At 35.0% G+C, this 13,250-nt stretch overlaps 1 protein-coding gene across 1 annotated transcript; it reads right to left on the bottom strand.

Annotated features, from left to right (window-relative positions):
- Positions 1–1,675: 1,675 nt before the first annotated feature.
- LOC116129781 (8-hydroxygeraniol dehydrogenase-like) lies at positions 1,676–5,553 on the bottom strand. Its single transcript, XM_031415515.1, has 6 exons — positions 5,416–5,553; positions 3,967–4,097; positions 3,214–3,327; positions 2,412–2,925; positions 2,140–2,293; positions 1,676–2,047 (listed from the first exon to the last, which is right to left on the bottom strand). The coding sequence occupies exons 1-6, from the start codon at positions 5,551–5,553 to the stop codon at positions 1,839–1,841; spliced, it is 1,260 nt and encodes a 419-aa protein (XP_031271375.1). The 3' UTR covers positions 1,676–1,838.
- Positions 5,554–13,250: the final 7,697 nt, after the last annotated feature.

Genomic DNA, 13,250 nt, shown 5'->3' with positions numbered 1-13,250 from the left:
AGCATTAGCTTCCACCTGGAATCAAGATTCCTTCCAATCGTAGGATGAAGATCAAGAAGAATCTTAACTGAATGGTGCGACATTGCAAAAGAGAGAGAGCAACTAAATTTGTTTTTGCTATATGTGAATTAATGTCACGAAGACAAGAGCTAAAAGTGGTATTTTATTCTCCAAAACGTCAGCATTTCAATAAGCTAGAATATTTGACTTTTCAAACATTAAAAACAACTTGTTGACTTGGCTAGTGACATGGCAAAGAAGTGCTAAACTCATCACATTCACCAATTTTTTTTTTTTTTTGTTTTTTATTTTTTAATTTATTTGGGAAAATCTATTTTTCCCTATTTCAGTTACCTATTTTAACCTTTTCATTATTTACTAATTCTCTTTTTAAAGAAATTCATATTCTCTTTCATCTTCTTTCCTTCTATCTCATTTTTGTCTTCCGTTTTCTACGGAAAATTCTCACCCTTCATAATTTTACACTGAAGATTTGCAGCAAAACAGGATGCAAAGGTTCCATGGGAGTGGACCATCCATATCGTGAAAATTCTTAAACACCCAGCACCAACTATCCAAACACCTAACACAATTTAACCAAAAAAATAAAAAAGTTCTTAAACCGAGTAGCTAACAGTCTTGAATCAACTGGAACAAAACCACTCAGCGACACTACCATTCCAACACTTTTCTTCGACAAATTTACCGCCACAATATTCAGTAATCACTCTCAACGAAAACCAAACTTACAAATTTATCCAACCTTCCATTCAAAAAGAAAATTAAAAAAAAAAAAACAGAAGCAGTTGACGACAGTGAGGTTGATGGATTCAACAACTGCAGATTTTACCATTTTGCAAAAAAATAACGATAGGTTGACAAACACTTCTCATAAACTTTTTTCACTAAAGTTGACATGATAGCTTGTAATTGGTTAGCTTGCATTTCGTTGGACAGGACCTATTGCGACCTGATCAATTACGAGTCGACACCTCGTGTTTGTGAGAGAAAGTTAGCGAGAAGAGTTTGTGAGTGTAGTATTACTGAGACTGTCAGGGTTGAATTGAAAAGAGAGATGGAAGAGAGGAGAACCTTTTGATTTTTTAATTTTGCAAGCAGACCAAAGTGCCCATTGATTTAGGGCATTTGACATTTGCTTTGGTAAATGACTAAATTACCATTGTTTTATCTGACTTCAATTGACTTTTTTAAACGTTGTTTTAATGTCAAGGGGTTATTTAATCCTTCAATAAAAAAAAACATAAAAATTTTTCATACAACATTTATATACAATATTGAGGTGAAAACTCACGATTAATCAATTTGAATTTAGGCAGACAATACCAACTGCAAAATGATTAATTACAAACTGACAAATCAAAGTTGTATAAAAGAGTTGTAAGTGTAATAATGCTCTCAATCATTTTCCAAACCTTGGGTGTGCTGATCTCTTAGGGGTGGTGGATAATACAAACCCTCAGAACAGTTAATTACGTTAGAACATTAGTGTATTCTTCACTTAATTAGAGTTTGTAAATTATATGGAGGAAAATCTATTGACATGTTTGATATAGAACTTAAATATAATTTTTTGTTCGTGAAAATGTGTGTGATACAAATGAGTGGATACCATAACATTGTGTTAAAGTGACTGAACAAAGAATAAAAAACATCTGTTATTGTTTTATACTTTTATTGACAACTTAGAATATATTGTAATACATGATGCCATGCAGTGATATTCTATAACATAAATCTTTGCAGAAACCTGGTGCATTTTAGCACTCAAAAAAATTCAAAGCAATGTGAAAAAACTTAGAAATACGCCAATCTAGTCATCAAGGCTTGGTAGCTGCCAAGGTGTTCCCAATATCAATGACAAATCGGTATCTAACATCAGCCTTAGCAAGTCTCTCCATAGCAGTGTTCACATAATCCATTGAAATAACTTCAATATCAGCTGTTATGTTGTGTTTTGCTGCAAAATCAACCATCTCTTGCGTCTCTTTCATTCCTCCAATTATACTCCCAGCCACGGTCTTCCTTCCTGTCGTCACATTAGTTATTAATCAACTCTGCAGTTCAGTTTCAGATAATATTACCTAAAAGATTGTGCTATTCTCTTAATCTTAAACTTACCCATAAGTAAAGGAAAGATTGGCAACTCTAGTGGTTTTTCTGGGGCACCAACCATAATAAGCTTTCCATTGGACTTCAATAGACTGAGCAATGGCAAAAGTGGATGGACTGCAGACACCGTATCGATAATACCATCCAATGTACCCACGGCAGCCTGCAAATTTTTTTTTTAAAAAAAAAAATTACTAAAAATCTAAAATTTAATTTGTTTCAAGTACGGGAATGTACCCATGAGAACAAATCATTTGGCATCTTTAAAGTACCCTAATTACCTGCATTTGTTCAGGCACACGGCTAGCCAAAAATGAATCAGCACCAAGATGTTCCAAAGCTTCTTTCATCTTACTTGGGGAGGTACTAATTACTGTCACTTTAGCTCCAAAAGCCTTGGCAAATTTAACAGCCACATGACCAAGCCCACCAAGGCCGACCACGCCAATGTGCTTTCCTGCTTTGGCTAATCCATAATATTTCAAGGGGCTATAAACTGTAATCCCGGCACAGAGAAGAGGAGCACCGGCATCAAGTGGCATGTTATCAGGGAACCGAACAATGTAGCGTTGATTGGCGACCATATGATCGGAATAGCCTCCATATGTGATTGTTCCATCAGTGTTAATGGAGTTGTAAGTGAGTGTCCATTTGGGACAGTAATTTTCAAGATCATTTACACAGTTATCACAGGAGTGGCATGCACCAACCAAGCATCCAACACCAACTTTATCTCCAACTTTAACCTTCGTTACTTTGCCACCCACTTCTGTCACTTCTCCTACGATTTCATGCCTGCAAATCATGTTTTTGATGGTTAAGGTTAAGTTGAATTAGGAATCCAATTTAACGTGTATGGAATGGATTGAACTAGGGAATACATCAAAAAAGATCAAGATAAGAGACAACCAATGAAGTTAATCTTTTGATGGCCACATATGTAACAAGCATCTTTCGACTAGAAATAAAGTGGCTCTTTTCTTGTCCTAAGCCATAATAGTATTTCTCCAATTGCTCGTTTTGTGCAAAAATAGAAGAAGAGCATATTAAATGTTAGGAAAAATAAGAAAGGAGGATACATACCCCGGAACCATACGGTAGATAGAGTTGCCCCATTCATTTTTGATACTGTGAAGATCAGAGTGGCATATCCCGCAATATAACACCTTAAATCTCACGTCCTCATCACCTGTTTCCCTGCAAATTTATTTATTGTTATGATGTTTTTCCTTTTAGAGCTTTGTGATCTGACTAACGCTAAAAAGTTACTGAAACTCAATGCAATATTAAAAACAAAAATACATATAGTGTTGTTTAATTATTGATTACCTCCTGGAGAATTTGAAGGGGGAGAGATGACCAGAAGGGGTCAGTGGCTGCCCACCCAAAAGCCTTTACAGGGTGTTGTTCTTCCGGTGAATTGGCAATTTTTTGGGAGGAAAAAATGTGGTAGCGTAGTGCTTAAAATGAAGAATTATAAGAGAGAAGGCAGTAAAATGTAGTCACGAGCATTAGGATGGATGGTGAGGTAATTTGTGAGTGAGAAATATTTATAGTAGTGTTGGTGAGGTAATATATTACGGTGGGGTGACATACTTGGTGACCGAATGAGGTAATATAACACCCCCTAGTAAGGTAATCTAATTACGCCATATATTACCAACAATAAATACTATTTACAATAAAAGATTACTGTAATATTTTATTACTTGCAAAGTAAACAAAGAAATCTTGAAAATTAAACAAAGATTACCGGAGTAATCATATATGACCCCAAACCAGACGCACCCATATAGTATTGTTTAATTAATATAGTATTGTTTAATTATTGATTACCTCCTGGAGAATTTGAAGGAGGAGAGATGACCAGAAGGGTCAATAGCTGCCCACCCAAAAGCCTTTATAGGGTGTTGTTCTTCTGGTGACTTTGGCCATTTTTTGGAAGTAAAAAATGTGGTAGCGTAGAGCTGAATATGAATAATTATAAGAGAGAAGGTAGTGAAATGTAGTCACCGTTTTTGTTGACACCCCTCAATTTTAAAATAGCTTCCTCACCTCCCCTTAGATTTCAATAATTCTCTCAAACCTTCCTTCTCTACCATTTGCTAACAGAATCTGTTAGGTTTACTATATTTTTCTTTAAAAAAATTACTCTAAACCCCTCTACAGATATCTATATTAAAAAAGGCCCTCAGATATTTGCAATTATTCTCAACCCCGTGTTAACAAAAAAACAAGTTGCTCTCAACTCCAAAACCAATTAAATACCTTATTTACCCCTAATTCCACTAAAATAAAAAAAATTAATAAATACAATTATACTCTAAGGGGTTTTTTGAAATATATATACTCAGGGGGTATAGAGTATTTTTCCTTTAGCAGATTTTGTTAGCAAACAGTAGATAAGGAAGGTTTGCGAGAATGATTGAAATCTGAGGAAAGATGAGGAAGCTATTTTAAACTTGAGTGGTGTCATGGAGAAAAAATGCAAACCTTAGGGAAGGAGAGAGATAATAACCCAAAAATTTATCTGAGAAGGGCTAACATGTATCATTTTATAAGGTTTGATATTTAGATAAAATAAAATACGAGTTGTGTTGTTGGCACCCAAATAAAATAAGAATGAAAAAGAGATTGTTTTCAGCATTTATCTTTTGTTTATCTAAGTTTGACGAAGGTTTTGTGATTTGTTTACTTTATATATATTGTAATTTTTCCAATTTAGAGTTTTTATGTAACTTTGTAACTAGTGTCATTGACTCATTACCGTATACCTGAGAGGGTATTCTAACAAAGTAACAACAAAATAAAAGTGTGGGAGCCTGTAACATACAAATTAAATATAAACGTGCTGTCGCAAGACTAAGGTTGAAAGGTGAAGTAGGTAGTGGTAGATACCTTTGCATCTTTACTATTTTCAAGCCCCAGTAAAATCGAAAACTAGACGGACATAGTCAATTTGGTGAATCATTACCATATGTTTGATGAAATTCCTAAGAAACCACATCTATCACTTGCTGGGTCAACTTAATTCAAGTTAGAATAGCACGCAACGTAATTCTATCACACTGTGTTAAAGTGACTGAACAAAGAATAAAAAACATCTGTTATTGTTTTATACTTTATTGAGGACTTAGAATATATTGTAATACATGATGCCATGTAGTGATATTCTATAACATAAATCTTTGCGGAAACTAGGTGTGCATTTTAGCACTCAAAAAAATTCGAAGCAATGTGAAAAACTTAGAAATACGCCAATAGTCATCAAGGCTTGGTAGCTGCCAAGGTGTTCCCAATATCAATGACAAATCGGTATCTGACATCAGCCTTACCAAGTCTCTCCATAGCAGTGTTCACATAATCCATTGAAATAACTTCAATATCAGCTGTTATGTTGTGTTTTGCTGCAAAATCAACCATCTCTTGCGTCTCTTTCATTCCTCCAATTATACTCCCAGCCACNGGATTAATTCTAAGATTACATAACTTCTCATGTGTTGGACTACTACACTCATTACCAATTTACCATCCTTAAAGCGTTAAGTTAGGTACAATTATAAAATAATTATTCAGAAAATATGTATGGGTTATTGATTAAACATCTATTTAATAAAATAAAGAGTTTTGTGTGGATTGTACACAATTATAATGGGATATTGCTGTTTTAGATTTCAAATTTTAAATATGGTTTGGAGAATCAAGAGATTGATATAAACACCAACAAGATAAAGAGATAAACTTGGTCCAAACTCATGATTGGAGAAGGAATTAATCACCGATATTTGTGGTCTTTTACCTTTAAAATTATGTGTATGCAAATTATATTATGATCCTATTGTAAAAGATGTCAAAAAACAAGTATGATCTTGTAGGGTATTCCATTACCTTGAGGATTAGATAGTTTCCAAGGTGAGTCTCGATACCATTAAAAAAAAAAATGTTTGAGCTTGGATTATTATCATTATATAATTAAATTTGGCAATGGGATTTCTATTTAAAGAAAATTAAAAAGTTTTTCAAATTATTAGTAAAAAAAACATTTGTCGTGCCCCTCTGATTGGTCCAATCCAGTTGCTATTGTGTGGATAGAGTTAAGAGGGTCTACCATCAAAAGTGAGAGCAAAACATGGCAATAGGAGTAAAACATGTCAACTTTAAAGAGAAATCAATTCAGGATAATGTTTGTAAAAGAAAACAATCCTATCCCATCATCTATGTAACGTTGAATTTTAACCACAGTACAGGATCAGAGTAGTTATTTGGAAGCACTTTTACATAACTTCCAAAGCTTGAGGTTTTGGGTGGAAGATGATGGAATGAAGTTAATTAATTTGAGGGTCTAGGTCCAATGGTGGCTTAGAAACGACAAGATAAGGACCTATGCAATTAATTTGATATTATATAAACAATTGCGCATAGGGTCAAAGCAAAATCTCTAGTTCACACCTTAGATTCGATCTGTTGTCGTTTCTAAGCCACCATTGGACCTAGACCCTCAAATTAATTCACCTCCAATAATGAATCACTATGTTATATTCTTTCCATTATATATATATATATATAGTAAACGATTTTTTCCTACCCAAACAATGACTTAATGACACTTTTTCACTCACAGATTTTTAAATACCATTTTATTATTCAAATTTATATTCCGTTTCTGATTTTGGCATCGTTGCGACCTCTCATCACTACCATTTTTTTTCCCGATCATCACTCACCAAAATCTCTTAAACCCTACTTCTATTGATCCCGCCAATTGCTAGCAATTGAGTAATTAGAGTTTGTGCAGCCACTTCTCCCAATTCAAATTCTAATTAATCCTAACCACCAAAATCTAATATTTCACCACTAAAAGGCTCATCGTCCTTCTCTCTTCAAAAGCCTTAACAGTCTAGATCGAGTTTACTCTCTTTTCATCACCTGAATATAAATTTAGGCAGTAAAATAGTATTTTAAAAGTCTGTGGGTAGAAAAGTATTATTTAAGCCATTATTTGGGTCGAAAAAAGTTATATATATATAGTCATCGATACAAAAGATTTCATACTGATTCGATGCATTTTTTGGATTTTTTTTTTTTAATATTATGATCAATGACATAATTAAAATGCTAAATTGGGATAATAGGTTTGGTCCAACATCTTGTATGAACAGAGGAAAAGAAAAATTTCTGAATAATGCTCTTGACTTTTACAAAGCGTAGCTAACTCATTACTCACTAACTAACTAATTAAGCAACTAATCCAACTAATTAATACTAACAGATTAACAACTTAACAAACCAGCTAAAATAAGGTAAAAGTGTTACAACTAATAACTGTTGAATTACATAAATACCCCTTCCAGATTATTTAATTCCTACATACCCCCCTCAAGTTGGAGCTAGGTGACAATCACCTAAGCCCAACTTGGACAAGAAATATGTAAACTAAGGAACAGTAAGAGGTTTTGTGAAAAAATCAGCAAGTTGGTGTGAAGATGGAATGTACTGGGGAGTGATGAAACCTGCCTTGAATTGATCCTGAACCACATGACAATCAATTTCCAAGTGCTTAGTACGTTCATGGAAAATTGGATTAGCAGTGATGTGTAGGGCAGCTCGATTATCACACCAAAGAGTAATATGCAGTGAGAAAGAAATCAGCAAGTCTTAAAGCAAATAGGAAATCCATTGTAACTCACAAACTGTGGCTGCCATACTTCTGTACTCAGCTTCTGTAGAGGACTTAGAAACTGTAATTTGTTTCTTTCTCTTCCACGAAATAAGAGAAGAGCCAAGGAACACACAATAGCCAGTGAGAGGAATCAGGGCAAGAAGCCCAATCAGCATCACAATAAGCTGTGACTGTAAAGGAAGCGTGAGCTGGAAAAAATGAATCTTTAGAAGGACATCCCTTTAGATACTGCAGGATGTATAAAGCAGCATCCCAATGTTCTTGGCAAGGAGAGTTAACAAACTGACTCAGCTGCTGAATAACAAAGCTAATGTCAGGTCTTGTCAAATTAAGACACAACAATTGACCAATTAATCTTCTATATTGATAAGGAGAATATAGAGGATTGGAAGATTCTGAACTAAGCTTGCAACCTTTGAGAAAGGGAGTAGAAACAGGCTTTGTACCAACCAAACTTGTGTCTTCAAGGATATCCAAAATATATTTCCTTTAATTGATAAAAGTTCCCTCGGAAGAGCGAGCTATTTCTATCCCAAGGAAGTATTTGGCATATCCTAAGTCTTTGATAGTAAAAACAGAATGTAGATAAGCCTTAACTACTGCAATATCACTTTCATTAGGTCCCATTATTAAAACATCATCAACATAAACAATTAGAGCCAAGAAACTATCTGCAGAAGGTTTAGTGAAGAGACAATGATCATGCTTGGATTGAATAAAACCATAGGCCAGCAACTTAGTGTAGAATTCATGATTCCATTGTCTGGAAGCCTGTTTCAGGCCATATAAGGATTTTTTGAGTTTACAAACCTCTCTATTTTGTGCCTTAGAATAACCATCAGGGGGAAACAAATAGACTTCTTCATCCGAATAACCATGTAAAAAGGCATTGTTAATGTCTAATTGATGTAATGGCCAAGAGTGGGCAATAGCAATGGCTAAGAAAATTCTCACTGTAACAAGTTTGGCAACTGGAGAAAAGCTTTCTAAATAGTCCACCCCATAAATTTGATTGTAGCCTTTGGCCACTTATCTGACCTTGTATCTATCTATACTTCCATCTGGTTTAAGTTTAATTTTGTAAACCCATTTTGTGTCAATTGGTTTTTTTTCAGGTGGTAATGGAACCAATTCCCAAGTATGGTTGGATTCTAAGGCATCAAGTTCAGTATTCATAGCTTTAATCCAAGCAGGATGTTGGCAAGCTTGATGATAAGAAGTAGGTTCTTGGATTATTGAGACATTAGCTAAGAAACTAATATATGTGTGCGATAAACAAGAAGGATCAATGTAAGGGTAAGTTGGAGGTGTATGAACGGAAGAAAAATGAGATTTATCAATAGTTGAGATCTGTTGGGAATTATGACAATGTAGAACATAATCATTCATCCATTTTGGTGGCTGTTTAGGTCTAAGACTTTGCTTAGACTGTGAATGCAGTTTTACATGATTAGGAGACACATTTTTAGGAATCAATTCATCAATAATAGGTTAAGTATGCAGAAAAGTATCAACTCTAGGTGATGAATGAGTTTCTAACTCAGCAGAAGGTATAGAATCAGAAACATCAAAATCAAATGTAGATTGTGGGTGAGATGTGGCAGGTAAGCAAGTATTTTCTGTAGGAAACAAGTCTTCAAAAACAGAAGGAATTAGTGGCATACATGAAGACTTGTTTGCAGTAGAATCAGTAGAGAAAGGGAAAATATGTTCAAGGAAAAATACATCTCGAGAAACAAACATTGTTTTAGAAGACATATCATAAAGCTTAAAAGCTTTTTGACCTTGACTATAACCAATGAAACAACACCTATTAGCTCTGGGTGCAAATTTATCCTTGTGTGGCAGTGCATTGGTTGCATAACAAAGGCAACCAAAAACCTTGAAAAAATCATAGGTAGGAATCTGTTTAAATAGTAGTTCATACGGGGATTTCCATTGAAGGACTGAGGTTGCTAATCTATTAATGATATGAGTTGCCATGAGGATGGCATGATCCCAAAACATAACAGGCATATTAGCTTGAAAAATCAGGGCTCTAGCTACTTGAAGTAAATGCCTATGTTTTCTTTCAACAATACCATTCTGCTGAGATATGTAGACACAGGTTTTCTGATGTATAATACCTAATGTATGAAATAGTTGTTGACAATTTGAATTGAGGAACTCAGTTCCATTGTCAGTTCTAATGCTTTTAACTTTAGCATCAAATTGGGTTTCTACAAGATGAAATAAATTTTGCAAAGTAGTGAATGTTTGTGTTTTGTGGGAAAGGAGAAATGTCCACACTGCCCTACTGTGATCATCAACAATAGTCAGTACATAATGTGCTCCTGTAACATATTTTACTTTATAAGGACCCCATAGATCCAAATAGAGTAAATCAAAAGGTTTAAGGGATATGGTTCGACTTATAGGAAAAGGTAACCTAGACTGTTTTGCTTTGTGACACACATCACAATCTGAAAAAGATGCATCAATGGATTTATCAATAAATTGTAAGTGATGCAATGCACTCAAAGAGCTATGACCAAGTCTCTTATGCCAAAGAGATAATGAACAATGATCCACTTTATTAGTAGAAAAATAAATGTTACAAGCAGGAGATGAACACTTAGCTGACATAGCTTGTGTTTCTGTCTAATTACATATAGAAAAATTCCTAAAATGGAGACTGTTTTTGTCCAGAATGTATAAATTCCCAACAAGTTTCCCAACTGCTAATATTTCTTCATTTTGTAGGTCCTACAAAACACAATGTTTTAGATAAAAGGTAAATTTAAGATTTGCATTAGTAGTGAGTTTGGGTACTAAAAGTAGATTAAACTTGAAAGATGGAACATGCAGGGCATCATGCAGGGTCAGTTTAGAGTTTAATAGGATGTTTCCGGTATGGTTCACAAATTTTATGGTTCCATCTGGTAAATAAACAGGTGTAGGTTTGGTTACAGGTTTTGGTGATTTCATAAGTTTCAAATCAACACATGTTGAGTGAATCTCAACGGTGTCTAAGTGAAACGCTGACGTTTTGGTGTTAGCTTAAGTGATAATCCTCAGCCATTGATTCTATTTAGATCTAACGGCCATTATTAGCTCATTAAGTCAAAGTATAAAAGCAGCAAATCTGGAAAATCAACACAGCAGCTTCATCTTCTTCTTTCACGCGTTTTTAGTCTTCTTATTTTCTACTCTTTGAACATTGTAATCAGGTTTAGATTCTTGTGAATCTTGTTAGCAGAAATTATAGAGTGGTGTTTCTGGTATAGGCTTTCAGTTTTTCGAGTTAGCTTATTGTGATTACAGGGAGGTTTGAGTGATTGTTGTATAAGTGTAAGAGTTGAGCGATTTGGGTTGTGATTGAGTTGTACTTGTAATACTTTGATCCTTATAGTGTAGTGAGTCCCAATTTGCTTGGAGCTCAACGTGGACGTAGTTTATTCCATTGGAATAAGCGAACCACGGTAAAAATCTTGTGTTCTTGATTGTGTTCTTGGTAGTTTAAGTCTTGTGATTCTGTTTGTGAGTGTTGATTGATAGGTTTGAATTCTGTTTCACGCACAATAGTGGTATCAAAGCGAGATTAGGGTTTATTCGGTCTGATTTGAGTGATTCTTGAAACCTAGGGTTTATACAAATTGGGGGTTTCGGTATAATCAGTCAAATTTGTGGCTTAGGGCTTAGAAAACCTTAGAATATCTGATCAATTTCGTGAAATTAGTTCGAATTCAACCTTAACCACGATTAGGGTTTCTGTGTCAATTCTAGATCCAAATAGTAATCTGTCACTATGACTACTACAAGAGTCGAAATCACCCAATTTGATGGGAAAATTGATTTCAATAGTTGGAAAAAGAAAATGAAGGCCTTGTTATCTCATAACAAGGTAGCCATCGCACTGGAGAAGGACGTGACCAAATGGTCAGAGGAGAAACTGAAAAAAAAGGCAGAGTTGGAGGAAGAGGCGTACAATCTGATAATCATGAACCTCTCCGACGCGGTCCTGCGAAAGGTAGACGGTTTTGAAACTCCGACAGTGGTATGGGGTAAACTCGAATCTCTTTATGCATTACAATCTGCTCCTAATCTAGCTTACTTAAAAGGTGTTTTATTTGCATATAAAATGGATAGCTCTAGGACTATTGATGAGACTATTGATGAGAATATTGATGAGTTCTTGAAACTGACCTAAGTGTTGAAGGGTACAGATCAAGAACTCGGAGACTCGAGTTTAGCTATGATTCTTTTGAATTCTTTGACTGAAATTACCAGGTTGTAAAAAATACCCTTCAATATACTGGTACTATCCCAAGCGTAGATTTAATAATTTCTGGATTAAAAGCTAGGGAATTAGAGATTAAAGTGCAGAGAAGAACTGGTAGTAATCTTTTTGTTAAAGGAAAGGGTGATTTTAATCAGATTAGTAATTCAGTCCAGTCTGATAGTGGGCCTAGGAATAAGAAAAAGGGAAAACAAAAACGTAAGGCCAAAGGAGAAACCAGGAAGTGTTTCTTTTGTAACAAGGCTGGCCATTTGAAAAAGAACTGTTATGCCTGGCTTAAGAAACAAAAACAAGGGAATACTGAAAGCAACCTAGCAACCTCTAAGTCCAGTTTAGAAGAATCTGAAGTTTTAACTGTTTCTAAAACAGAAAAGATAAATGATTGGGTAATGGACTCTGGGTGCTCTTTTCATATGAGTCCCAATAAAGACTGGTTTCAGGACTATGAGGAGAATAGGTTAGAAACTGTCTACATGGGGAATAATAATGCATGTAGGGTTGAAGGGATAGGCAGCATCACATTAAAACTAAACAGTGGTAAAACTGTCAAGTTGACTAAAGTGAGGTACATTCCAGAATTAAAAAGAAACTTGATTTCATTAGGTATCTTAGATGAATCTGGTTGTAGTTATAAAGCTGAAAATGGTTGCCTGTATGTTTATAAAAATAACTGTGTTTTGCTTGAAGGGATAAAAAGAAATGGCTTGTATATTCTGTCTGGATCCTATTATGCTGATTGTTTAAATTCTGCTTTGGTTTCTACTAACCTGAATGTTACTGAAAAATGGCACTTAAGATTAGGCCATATGAGCCAAAAGGGCCTGGACATCCTCTATAAGCAGGGCCTATTTGGTAAGGACCTTATTAGACCTCTTGATTTTTGTGAGACCTGCATTATGGGCAAGCAACACAGGTTGAGTTTCCAAAAGGGGACTCACCTGGCTGCCAACTGCTTAGAATACTTGCATGCTGATCTGTGGGGACCCGAAAGGGTCAAATCACACGGGGGTAGTAGTTATTTTCTGTCTATAGTAGATGATTACAGTAGGAAGGTGTGGGTTTTCTTGCTTAGGACTAAGGATGAAGCTTTGGGTAGGTTTAAAAGTTGGAAGGTCCTTGTAGAGAACCAAACTGACAGAAAAATTAAAACCCTTAGAACAG

This window comes from Pistacia vera, unplaced genomic scaffold (genome assembly GCF_008641045.1).
Source record: "Pistacia vera cultivar Batoury unplaced genomic scaffold, PisVer_v2 Contig214, whole genome shotgun sequence".
Classification (NCBI taxonomy): Eukaryota; Viridiplantae; Streptophyta; class Magnoliopsida; order Sapindales; family Anacardiaceae; genus Pistacia; species Pistacia vera.
Note: the sequence above shows the minus strand (reverse complement) of the source record. Positions and strands in the feature narration are given on the sequence as shown.